Below are 13874 nucleotides of genomic sequence, written 5' to 3'. Positions count from 1 at the left end.
TCTTTAAATTTTGTTTTATAAATTTGTAATGTTAATGTAAATTGTAAAAAATGATTTTTTAAACTTTTAAATATATTTTAAACAAAAATTCTGTTACATACTCAATACTGCATACATTTTATGTCTGGCGGTGTGTAAGTAGTAAAAAAATTGTTTCTAAGATTACAATTTTGTTATAAACAAATTAAATAAACAATTATACTCGAGGCGAAGATAGGAGTAAAAAAAATTTGTTTATTATTTTTGCGCAGAAATGAATCAAATTTATTACAATTAATGTTTATTCTAAGCAGCCTAGAGTTTATTCTCATGAAAATATTATTTTGCAAATAACTTAATCATTTTTATAAACAAATTATATAAACAATTACATTTTAGGCGCAGTTATGCTTAAATGAATTTTTTTTTATAAATGTATTGCAGCTTATTGCAATTTAACTTTTTTTTAATGAAACCTATGTTTTTGCGATAATTTTTCTTAATTATTTAAACAATTTTAATAAACAATAGCATTTTAAGGACATTTTCGGACAGAAATAAATCGAATTTTTAGAATTAAGTTTTCTTCTAACCTGCCCAGAGATTATCATGGAAAATAAATTATTTTTTAAATAACTTTATCATTTTTATAAACAAATTAAATAAACAATTATATTCATCAAACATTTTTGTCCAAAAATTAATCGTCTATTTTTTAAATTAAGATTTAATTATACAGTTAATTTCTTCTAATAAAAACGAAGTTTTGCCCCAATTCCTCTTATTCTTACAAATAAATTGCATTAACAATTAAATTTAATGAAAATATTTTAATAAAAAAATAAAAGGATTTTAAAACTTGTTTGAATAAAGCTTGCTAAATTTTTTTTGAAGATTTATTTTATTTCTGTTCAAAAATGTCCGTAAAATGCAATTGTTTATTAAAATTGTTTAAATAACTAAGCAAAATTATCGCAAAATATAAGTTTCATTGAAAAAAATTAGATTGCAATAAGCTGAAGTAAATTTACAAAAAAAATTCTTTTAGACGTAACTTTGCCCAAAGTGTAATTGTTTATAAAGATAATAAAGTTATTTGCAAAATAACTTTTTCATGAGGATAATTTCTAGGCGATTTAGGAGAAACATTAATTGTAAAAAATTTTATTCATTTGTGCCCAAAAATGTCCTTATAAGGCAATTATTTGTTAAAATTTGTTCAAATAATTCAGAAAAATTATTGCAAAACATAAATTTCATTAAAAGAAAGTTAAATAGAAATTATCTGAAGTAAATTTATAAAACAAACAAATTTTTTTCAGTCCTATCTTCGCCCAGAAAATAATTGTTTATTTAATTTGTTTATAACAATTTGTAATCTAAGAAATAATTTCTTTAATACTTACACACTCCCAGACATAAATTGTATGCAATATTGAGTACGTAAAAAAATTTTTGTTTAAAATATATTCAAAAGTTTAAAAAATCATTTTATTACACTTTACATTAACATTAAAAATTTATAAAACAAAATTTAAAAAATCTACTTTCGCAGATCTTTTTAGAATTTAGTTCTGAGTTAGAGGAAAAACGCATTTTTTTAATTTCGTTAAAAATTGTGGTCTAAAAGTTAATTTGAAACAAATTTTGTCTTTTTATCCCAGTGTGGAGCGCAGCGAGCGCGGTAACAAAAATATTAATAATTTTTTACCTAATCCAATATACGGACTTTTTTTTTAATACTTGTGATAAAACAAGGAATCATAATTGACCAGAAAAAATACGAAATTAGGCGGAGAAGTTTATTTTATTTCTTTTTGTTTCCAATAATTGTTGCTATTTTAAACAAATTATGAATAAAATCTAACAAATATTTTTTGTTCGAAGGTATGTTTGTTGTATATTACTTATACCAAATTATTATTAAAATACATCAAATAGAACGGTAGGAAAAAATTGTTCAATAAAATTTGATGCGTAAAAATTGTTTGAACAATAACTTTTAAAAAAATTAAAATTTTGCAAAATCATCTATGGGGTCATATGTTGGTAAGAAAATACTATAAAATTATTGATATGAAATATAAAAATATCTTTATCGAAAAATTAGTGGCACGCTTCAGAAATTTTGAGCCAAAAATCATAAAGAGAATGGAAAGTAAAACAAATTAAATTTTCCAAATCGATGATTATCATCATCACCATCATTATAATAATCAAGAAAAAATACAAAAAATACTGTTGAATTTTGCACCAACAAATGTCAAGCAACAATGAATTTTAATGACTAGGGAAAATAATGAGATATCTAATGGTTAATCATCCATTAATTTTCATTAACTAACCCGCTGGAATTTCCCAGTAATAAAAGAAGATTCAGGAACGTAAAATCAGAAATTCGAATTACCTTTTGCAGTTGACTATAGTCGTAAAGTATATCACCGTGAACCTAAACCATAAAATCATAGTTGAGCAAGAATCTTTATCGCCTGTTATGGAAACCTAGCGCAACGTAGTCGAGACATCGTCCTCCTTATTGTTGTGTGTAACAAGGTTTGTATCAAGTGATGCTAAAGTTATTTGTCATTAAATCCATCATCGACTATCGAATTTTTTTTTTTTTTTTTTTGTTAAACCATTTTTAAAAACTTTCCTTCAAAGAGATTTTCTTTCAAAGAGAAGGAAAATTTTTTTCTTTTTATTGCAAAAATTAAATTAATATTTTTTTTGTCCATTACCTGTATAGAATATTAGGAATCCTTAGAAATGTTTAGCACTGCGCTAAGAGGACCTTGTATACACCGCGCACTGAAGAAGAATATCGCGCAAAAGAAAACAGAGACTGATGAACTTGGAAAGAGATCTGTAAGCTGATTACAGCTTTCTCTGGCTGCTTTCAAAGACTTTTAATTTCTTCGCTTTTCACGAAAATTGCGATGAGAACTTTACTTTCATTTCGAGGATCTTTTGCTTGATGGAAGAAAAAAAATGAAGTTATCCCTTAACCGCAAACAACTGAAAGGAAAGTTTTTAACTTTTGAACATTACTTATGTCATGATCGAAAATTTGTAAAACTATTTTAGGAAGTAAATAAATTTATATTTATCTTTATCCCTTTCAAAAATTTTTTAAAAATTTATTTGTTTATTTACAATGATTCTAAAACGTTTCGCTATTTTAATTCTTCTTTCATTTTTACTTTCATTCTTTCTTTTATTTTGACAGATGTTTTTTTTCTTTATTTTTCACTGTCACTTTGACAGATATTTTTCTTTCCATTTTCACTTTTACAGAAAGAAAAAATGAAAATCTGACAAAGTGAAAATGAAAGTGAAAATAAAATTCTATTAAAGTTAATGTAAAAATAAAAGTGAAATTCACTTCACTTTCACCTCATTATCACTTTACTCTCATTTCACTTTCACTTTACTTTTACTTTACTTTCACTTTATTTTCACTTTACTTTCACTTCACTCTCACTTCACTTTCACCTCATTATCACTTTACTCTCATTTGACTTTCACTTTACTTTTACTTTACTTTCACTTTACTTTCACTTTACTTTTACTTTATTTTCACTTTATTTTCACTTTACTTTCACTTCACTTTCGCCTCATTAGCACTTCACTGTCATTTTACTTTCACTTTTCTCATCATTAAACAAAATGTTATGATAATGAAAATGAAAGAGAAAATCCATAAAAAAATGAATGAAATTAGAAATGATAATGTATCAAAGGCGAAAGTGAAAGTGAATGTGAAAAAAATTAGTAAAATTAAAAATGAAAGTGAAAATACAAATCTGTCAATGTGAAAGTGGAAATGAAAGTAAAAATGCAAATCTATCAAGGTGAAAGTGAAAATGAAGGTGAAAGTGAAAGGGAAAATAAAATTGAAATTAAAAAATTATTTAAATATATTATTTTTTTTAGAAATCATTCAACAATAAATAAATAAGTACCCATTGAGAATAAATAAGTAGAAGTAATCATTCTCAAAAGGTCTACGATTGCTTTTGGAACGGATTATTATTATTGACCAAAACTAAACTTTTTTGTGAAAACGTATAAAAAATGTAACAATAGTTTCACTTTGAACAGAACAGTATGTTAATAATGTTCTCCTATTTTTCTTCTTAAATTCACATTCAACGAAATTTCATTCACATTGACTGGCCTAAATGTGCCATTTCATGGGTCCTTGCCAGATGATATAACTAAATATCTATATCTACACTGTGATCGGCACATTTGCTCAAGTAGACGAAATTATTGTCTCGACAAGTGGAGAAAAAAAGACAGCCAGCCAAGAAAGCATCATTCGGATTTACGAATCGACAGAAATGAAACTTGAAATTTCGCTCATCAATATTTACAAGTTGATTCATCGTTCAGCTATTCGATTTTATTTTTTTTTGTTTTTTTTTTTTTGCTGACAATACAGTGTCTTTTTTTGGCAAACAAGATTCTTTATTGTTCAGTTTTGTATTATGAATGTTAGGTAATGGTGGAGGACATAAAGAAAATTTTAAAAATTTGCTCTCGATGCAATTAGATTTTTTTTATGTTCAAGTCCTTTAAAACTCAAAAGCAGTCACTATATTAACTTGTTGAAATCAAATTAGTATTGGAATTGTAGTCATTTGAATGAGAAGTACTTGACCACTACTGTATGTATGTATGTATATACAGGAAGCTAATGTTGTGTAATCAATTTATCAATTCAGGTCTGCAGTTTCGTCTCGAGTACAACGATAATGATTATTGTCCACTATTTGCTTTGGAGAATGTTTTGTTAGAAATTTCAAATTACATTTCTTTTAATTAAATTAATTACATGAATAGAAGAACAATTCACATTAGTAAGACTATCTTTGGTTTAATTTCCAATTAGTAGAAGTGGATATTGATTGAATTTATTAGTGGAAGTGGAAATTGATCAGTAGTGAGTATATATGGTTAGTGGATGTAGTATCCATTTTGCTCAAAAATTATCATAGTAAATTCATCAACTACTCAGAATATTTTGCTATTAGTTTAATAGCAGACAAATCGTCTATTAGTAAGATTAATTGGATATGGTTTTTATTTTTCTGTGAATGAACATTGACTGTTGAATACTTTTTTTTCATTTTTGATATTCACCTTCTGCCTGAATTAATCTATCCTGGGGTGTGATACTATAACTTTAACTTCACTTCACTCTCACTTCAATTTCACCTGACTCTCACCTCACTGTCACTTTATTTTCACTTCACTTCACTTCACTTTATTTTCACCTTCACTTCACTCAAACTTCACTTTCACCTCATTATCACTTTACTCTCATTTCACTTTTATCTCACTCTCACTTTACTGTCACTTTATTTCATTTTACTTTCAAATCACTTTCACTTTACTCTCATAAAACTTTCACGTTACTTTCACTTCACTCTCACTTTACTGTCACTTTATTTTCACTGTACTTTCATTTCATTCTCACTTCAAACTTACCTCACACTTACCTCATTCTAGCTTCACTCTCCCTTTATTTACACTTTACTTTCATTTCACTTTCATTTCACTTTTACTTTCCCTATCACTTAATTTTTATTGAAAATCACTTCAGACTGGAAGTTGTGTCTGATTAAAATCTGTTTTTACTACTTAATTTTTGGAAAAACAAGAAAAATGGGATTAGTAGTCTGACTAAAAGTTATTTTCACTACTTAATTTAGAAAACATACGAAGAATAGTAAATTATGTCTGGCTAAAAATTGTTTTTACTACTTATTATGGAAAAACAAGAAAAATGGGATTATTTGTCATGCTAAAAGTTATTTTCACTACTTAATTAAGTAAAATACGAAAGGTAGGAAATTATGTCTGACTAAAACTTGTTTCTACTACTTGTTTTAAAATACTATTATAAATAGGATATGACGTCTGACTAAAATTTGTTTTTATCACTTATTTTAGAAAAATGCGATAAATAGGATATGATGTCTGACTAAAAGTTACTTTCACTACTTATTTTAGAAAAAATACAAAAAATAGACAATTATGTCTGACTAAAACTCGTTTTACTACTTGTTTCGAAAAAATTCAATGAATAGACAATTAGGTCTGATTAAAACTTGTTTAGGTATACCACTTATTTTGGAAAAATACGAAAATTAAATATGACGTCTGACTAAAACTTATTTTCACTACTTGTACTGGAAAAATACGAAAACTAGGATATGACGTTTATCTAAAAGTTATTTTCACTACTTAATTTAGAGAAATACGAAAGATAGGAAATTATGTCTGACTAAAACTTGTTTTACTACTTATTTTAGAAAAATGTAATAAATAGAGAATTATGGTCGATGAAAACTTGTTTTCATACTCATTATTTTGGAAAATACGAGAAATAGAGTATGAGGTCTAACTAAAACTTGTTTTTATTTTGAAAAAAGTTCAATAAATAGGAAATTATGTCTAATTAAAACTTGTTTACATTTATTATTCGTAAAATTTTGAAGATATGTTAAATTCAATAAAAATAAAGTGAAGTGAAAGTGTATTGAAAATTAAGAGAAAATGAAGTTAAATGAAAGTGAAGTGAAAATGAAGTGACAGTGAAGAGGGAGCGTGGAGATAGTGACTTCAAATTGAAATGAAACTGAAGTGAAGTGCCTTTCACTTCACATTCACTGTCACTTTATTGCACTGAATTTTACTTTATTTATATTCAATGAAAATAAAGTGAAGTGAAAGTTTGATAAAATTGCAGTGAAAGTGAAGTGAAAGGAAAGTGAGAGTGAAGTGAGAGTGTTTTTACTACTTATTTTTGAAAAAATATGAAAAATAAGATTTTAAGTTTGACTAAAATTTATTTTCACTAATTAATTTAGAAACATACGGACAATAGGAAATTACGTCTGACTAAAACTTGTTTTCACTACTTTTGTTAGAAAAAGTAGAATAAATATGAAATTATGTCTGATTAAAACTGGTTTTTACCACTTATTTTGAAAATACAAAAAATAGGATATGACGTCTGACTAAAAATTATTTTCACTACTTACTTTAGAAAAATGCGAAAGTTTAAAAATTAAGACTGACGAAAACTTGTTGTTACTACTTATGTTAGAAAAAATACAATTAATAGGAAATTATGTCTGATTGAAACTTGTATTTACTATTTATTTTTGAAAGATATTAAAAAAAGGACATGTCGTCTGACTGAAACTTGTTTTTACTACTTGTTTTTAACTCAGTTTTCTCTGTGCTTAATTCAGAAAGAAGCTAAATATAAAAAATTATATGTCTGACTAAAACTTGTTTTCACTACTTTTTTTAGAAAAAGTAGAATAAATATGAAATTCTGTCTGACTGAAACTTGTTTTTTCCACTTATTTTAGAAAAATACGAAACATATGATATGATGTTTGACTGAAATCTGTTTTTACTACTTGTTTTTGGAAAAATGTGAAAAACAGGATATGTCGTTTGAATAAAACTTGTTTTTACTACTTGTTTTGTAAAAAAAGTAAAAGAGGATATGAAGTTCAATAAAAGTTTAAAGTCTATATGTTTTTAGGTTCACTGATTACGATTCTAAGGTCAGATTTGCAAAATTCAAAATGTCGGATCCAATATGGCGGTCGACTTTTTAAAAATCGATTCAATTCGCTCAATTTTATTTCTTTTTCACTCCCACTTTACATTCAACTTTTTATTTTTGCTTCACTCTCATTTCACTGTCACTTTATTTTTCCTGAATTGAACTTTATTTACATTCCACATTTTCTTCAAATTTTGAAGATAAATTAAAATCAATAAAAATGAAGTGAGAGTAAAAGTAAAAGTAAAGTTTAAGTAAAGTAAGAGTGAAGTGAAATTGAAGTGAGTGAAAGTGTACTAAAAGGGTAGTAAAAGTCAGGTGAAAATGAAATAGAAGTAAATCGGAAGTGAATCGGAAGTGAAAGTGAAAATGAAGTAAAATTACAAAATCGACCCCCAAGAGTCGATTTTGTAACTGGGGCGCATGATTATTCCCCAAATGTCATTTTTCCGAAATGTCATTTTACCGAACTGCACTTTTGCGAATACTCATTTTTGCGAAAAGCCAATTTTGCGAAAGGTCACTTTTGCGAATTGTCATTTTTTCGAAAAGCTATTTTTGCGAATTGTCATTTTTGCGAATCGCCATTTTTACGAATTGTCAATTTTCCGAAAAGTCATTTTTGCGAATCGACATTTTTACGAATTGTCAATTTTCCGAAAAGTCATTCTTGCGAATTGTCATTTTTACGAAAAAACATTTTTGTGAAATGTCATTTTTGCGAAAAGTCATTTTTACGAATTGCCATTTTTGCGAATTGTCATTTTTAAGAAATGTCATTTTTGCGAATCGCTACTTTTACGAATCGCCATTTTTACGAATTGTCATTTTTGCGAATAGTCATTTTTGCGAATAGTCATTTTTGCGAAAAGTTATTTTTACGAATTGTTATTTTTGCGAATTGTCATTTTTGCGAAAAGCTATTTTTACGAACTGTCATTTTTGCGAATCGACATTTTTACGAATTGTCAATTTTCCGAAAAGTCATTTTTGCGAATCGCCATTTTTACGAATTGTCAATTTTTCGAAAAGTCATTTTAGCGAATTGGCATTCTTGCGAAAAATACAATAGTTAATTTTATAGACCTACAAGTTTTCTATTGTATTTTTCGCAAAAATGACAATTCGCAAAAATGACTTTTCGGAAATTTGACAATTCGTAAAAATGGCGATTCGCAAAAATGACTTTTCGGAAAATTGACAATTCGTAAAAATGTCGATTCGCAAAAATGACAATTCGCAAAAATGACTTTTCGGAAAATTGACTATTCGTAAAAATGGCCATTCGCAAAAATGACAATTCGCAAAAATAGCTTTTCGCAAAAATGACAATTCACAAAAGTGACATTTCGCAAAAATGACTATTCGCAAAAGTGCAGTTCGGTAAAATGACATTTCGGAAAAATGACATTTGGGGAATAATCATGCGTCCCTTTGTAACTTTACTTCATTTTCACTTTGACTTTTACTTCACTTTTACTGATACTTTATTTTTATTGAATTTAACTTTATTTACGATCTAAATTTTCTAAAAATTTTCAAGATAAGTTAAATTCAATAAAACTGAAGTGACAGTAAAAGTGAAAGTCAAGTGTAAAGAAAGTGAAAGTAAAGTGAAAGTATAGTGTAAGTGAAGTGAGAGTGAAGTAAAATTGAAGTGAGTGAAAGTGAACTGAGAGGGAAGTAAAAGTCAAGTGAAAGTGAAAGTGAAGTGAATGTGAAGTGAGAGTGAAGTGAAGTTACAGAATTGACCCCGTGGGTAAATAAAGTGAAAGTCAAGTGTAAATAAAGTGTAAATAAAGTGAAAGTAAAGTGAAAGTAAAGTGAAAGTAAAGTGAAAGTAAAGTGTAAGTGAAGTGAGAGTGAAGTAAAATTGAAGTGAGTAAAAGTGAACTGAGAGGGATGTAAAAGTCAAGTGAAAGTGAAATTAAAGTGAATATGAAGTGAGAGTGAAGTAAAGTTACAGATTTGACACCGTGGGGGTCAATTCTGTAACTTCACTTCATTTTCACTTGACTTTCACCTCATTCATTCGTCACTTTCACTGTTATTTTATTTTAGTTGAAATTATCTTTATTTGCTCTCTAAATTTTCTGTAAAAAAATAAGTTAATTTCAATGAAAATGAAGTGACATTGAAAGTGAAGTGAAAAGAAAATCTCAATTTCCAAAAAAGATTTTTCATTTCTTCGCCAATGTAAAAAGACGAAGAACATCATTAAATTATTTCATTGTGCAATTTTTTTCTATAGATCCAAATCTAGATTGTTATATTGACTCCTTGATCTTGAGAGAGAAGTTTGGTTTTGAATTTTTTTTTTTTTTTTTTTTGTCGAAAAAAGGAAGATCGAGAATTTCCCACTGTCCCCGGAAAAGGATGAAAGGGAGTCGCGCGTTTTATAGGGTCGAAGGTGAAGAACATGGCGAAGAAGGTGAGTAGTGTTGGTGCTGTTGGTGGGTCGACGTTGGAACGTTTGTGTGACGACGAGAGGCAACTGGGCCAATCGATACTGTCGGTGGCGTCGGTCCGATGAACGAACGGCGATGCTGCTTAACTTTAGCGAGGGAGTGGTAAGAATCACCGTTGTGGCGCCACTGCAGCAAGGGCGGCCGCGGCGCAGAATCAGCCAGTATCGTATCAACTAAAATGTTGTCTACCGTCGCGTTATCATCCTTTTTACACAGCATCTCAATTTTATCATTATCATTGCCGGTATAACCTTTTCTTATCATTTCTTATTGTCAATTTATTATTATTATTATCATCCATCCAAATTAATTCTCGTCCGTTAAAAAAACCATTCAAAAACCCGTCCACAATAATTTTATACTGTGATCGTCCTTTTTGTTATAAAAAAAATATTTCCAAAGTGTTTGTGTTAAAGGAAAGTTTTTATTTTAAATTTTGTAAATATTGTGTTAAAACATGTTGAGTTACAATTGTTAACTTTCACCTGATTGTAAAAAAAAAAAAAAAAATAATTACTAAAAAGAAAATTATGGAACTGGTGACTTGAGGATTTGTTAAAGTGGTGTGTGAAGTGATTGCTGCCCATGGTCACAATGATTGATCTCCGGCCATAAACTGGACAAGTGTGTTGTGATTTAATCGCCACCTCGAAACGCTGAGAACCGCAGTCATGCACCACTATTATACACAGGAAGATATAGACCGCGTCGGTGAGTATCATCACGTACCCTTGCAGAGTGAGAGGCTCGTATTTACGATCTTTTGCCTCTCTCCCCCCTCTCCCCGATTCTTCTGAAAACAGAGCAATTTTATTACTCCCACATTCCCACTAACTTAAGACGATAATAATTCCAAACTATCTTTGTATATATATATATATATATATATATATATATATATATATATATATATATATATATATATATGCTCTTTATATTGGTTTTCTATTTACAATGTTTATTTCCTTTTGCAAAAAGACAATAAAAACAAAAACAAAGAAAATAAAGACAAAAAAAAAATACTTTGACAAAGTAATGAAATGAAAGCAAATTATTATCTCAATAATGGTACAAACACACAATATAGTGATGATATAATAAAAAGAGATGATTATGTAAACAATAAACGTGGAGGGAAAGTGGAGGATAATCTTGGTCCCTTGGGATAGTATATAGTCAGTATGGTTGTCAGCGCAAGAGCCTATTTGGGGAAATATATGTATATGTACATGGCTTAAGAACTATCCACCGCCCTCCCCCCTCCTGCTTCCTTGTATTCAGGATAATATTAAGTCTTGCGGACTCTAGACGCACGTCTCATTCGGAATTTAAATTGGGGCAAATGCATTATCCCCCTTTTCTGGTACAATGGGTGATGCTGGAAAATGTATGTATATAAACCAGGGACCAAGAAACGAGAGACAAAATTTTGCGAGTCTACACCAGACTCGCAAGGGACCTTTTCTATTTGGCTGATTGCACTACCTAGCTGTCTGCTCATGCTCTGAATTGAATTTAGATTTTCGAGGACAATTTTCACCGAAACGAAAATTGTCATTATTGAGAAGACAAATTAACACGTTTTATTGTTTTTCCTTGAAAGTTTTTCTTTTTTCATAAAAAAAAAAATTATAAAATCTCATTTTTTCTTCTTCTTAATGATAATAATTAATAATTATAAATTATAATATTATAATTACAATAACAATTAAGAAATAATTAAAACGGATAATTAAGAAATTATAACCATAATAATCTTCGTATTTCATTCTTTTATTCTGTCTGTACACACTTTGAAGTTAGTTTCTGTGTATGCTTTTGTTTTTTTCCTTTAAAAAATATTTTTTGACAAATCGAAAATATGCATTGGAATTTTTCCATGATTTATAATAAAATAATATTAGAAATTAGAAAATTAAAAAAAAATTATGATTGACAAATATAAAATATAATTATTTTGTTTGTTATATGCTTTTTTAGGTAAGAAATTTTATTTGACTCATATAAATTATTATGCAAATTATTCTCCTTTTTATTTTTAAAAAATACTAGAAAATTGTTAATTCCCAACGGGAAGTTGCCAATGTTAACGATTGGTTCAATAATGGGCCATGCTTGGTACCCAATGGTTTTTTCTTGGCAAAACAATTGGCAACCATCATTGGACCACCAATGGTTTAAACTTGGGATGATCACGCTACTGCCAATGATCGGTAGCCAAGCATCGGGCCAATATTAGTTGACAAGGAATTGCCAAGGAAACAAAATCGATTTTCAAAAGCTTGATTTTTTATTGGCAGCCAACAAAAAACCAAGGTTTTGAAAATTGATTTTTCTTAATTATTAATTAAAATTTATTTTTAAAAAATATATTTTTCAAAAATTTATTTTAACAAAACATATTTTTTAAAAATATATATTTTTTTAAATTAATAGAACATATTAATTTAATTTGTCACCTCTGGTAAAACAAAGATGAAAGACTGATAAATTCCCTCACTTTATATTTTACAGTAGAGGGATAACTGTGAATGTCTTTGCGAGAGAGGAGCAGGTACTTATATAGAGCCAGTGAAACAGGTCACAAGCGAGAAGAAATCACTAGCATGCAATCTGGCGGCGCTTGTCGGAAGTGGCGCAACGTTGGTTGCCAAGCGCTGTGTCGATAATGTCAGGATATGCATGCGCGCCAGAAAACAGTTCCGACAAGCGCCGCCAGAGTGCATGCTAGTGATTTCTTCTCGCTTGTGACCTGTTTCACTGGCTCTATATAAGTACCTGCTCCTCTCTCGCAAAGACATTCACAGTTATCCCTCTACTGTAAAATATAAAGTGAGGGAATTTATCAGTCTTTCATCTTTGTTTTACCAGAGGTGACAAATTAAATTAATATGTTCTATTAATTTAAAAAAATATATATTTTTAAAAAATATGTTTTGTTAAAATAAATTTTTGAAAAATATATTTTTTAAAAATAAATTTTAATTAATAATTAAGAAAAATCAATTTTCAAAACCTTGGTTTTTTGTTGGCTGCCAATAAAAAATCAAGCTTTTGAAAATCGATTTTGTCTCCTTGGCAATTCCTTGGCAAATAATATCCCTAGTAGAAATTTGTCATAGTATCTTTAAGGGCACTGGACAGTTCCACTGGAAAATTTCGAGGCACTTTACAGTTAAACTGGCTAAAAACTATAAAGTGATGTCACGCTAATTTCTTCAAGTTATTGTCCAGTCAAATTTTACAGTTTCTGATCATCAGTCCTGTAGAAAAACTATACAAAATAATTCACTTGGAAATGTCAAAACTTTCTTTATATTGACGTTACGTATTAAACACGTACAAATTTGAAAATATAACGTTAAATTTTTTTGTCAACAAATTAAATAAATTAAAATTTTACGAAACTATATTTTTACTGTTGGTGTATCTATTGTTCCGTATAATAAATGATTTATAATAAATTATCTGTAAAATTATTTTTAAATAACTACATAATTAAAAAAAAATATAAAAATTACTGATTCTTGAACACATGTCATTTTTTTACATTAAACAACATTCACTTTTTCCTTTAATTAAGCACAACACTGAAATAAATATTATTATTTTATCACACTACAAACTTATAAGTAAACCCTAATATGAAGAATTAATTCAGTTCAAACGAAAAATATCTAGCGGTTTCGGGGAGCGAACTCGGGTCACACTGGGACGAAATACCTAAACGCACGCTTTACGCATCACGGCCGTTCTAGTCGATGGACGATTCCGGAAAAATAAGAACCATACTCTACCGGCAGGTAAAGCAGTTCCCTTTTTCATCTTTTCTAGCT

The 13874-nt window shown here is 28.5% G+C and overlaps 1 protein-coding gene across 5 annotated transcripts in view; it reads left to right on the top strand.

Annotated features, from left to right (window-relative positions):
• The window catches only part of LOC122498471 (teneurin-a), a 917080-nt gene that overhangs the window by 609971 nt on the left and 293235 nt on the right, over positions 1 to 13874 (top strand). The window contains exon 1 of one of the 5 annotated variants that reach the window (XM_043606208.1): positions 10633 to 10749. The exons of the other annotated variants lie outside the window; for them this stretch is intronic. Coding sequence (XP_043462143.1) covers positions 10710 to 10749 — 40 coding nt within the window. The 5' untranslated portion in view covers positions 10633 to 10709. Of the gene's footprint in view, positions 1 to 10632; positions 10750 to 13874 lie in introns of those variants that run through there. 5 annotated transcript variants of the gene reach the window in all.

The sequence above is a fragment of the Leptopilina heterotoma genome, unplaced genomic scaffold (assembly GCF_015476425.1).
Source record: "Leptopilina heterotoma isolate Lh14 unplaced genomic scaffold, ASM1547642v1 Lhet_15, whole genome shotgun sequence".
NCBI classification, from domain to species: Eukaryota; Metazoa; Arthropoda; class Insecta; order Hymenoptera; family Figitidae; genus Leptopilina; species Leptopilina heterotoma.
The sequence above is the reverse complement of the archived record's forward strand: the minus strand, read 5'-3'. Positions and strand labels throughout refer to the sequence as shown.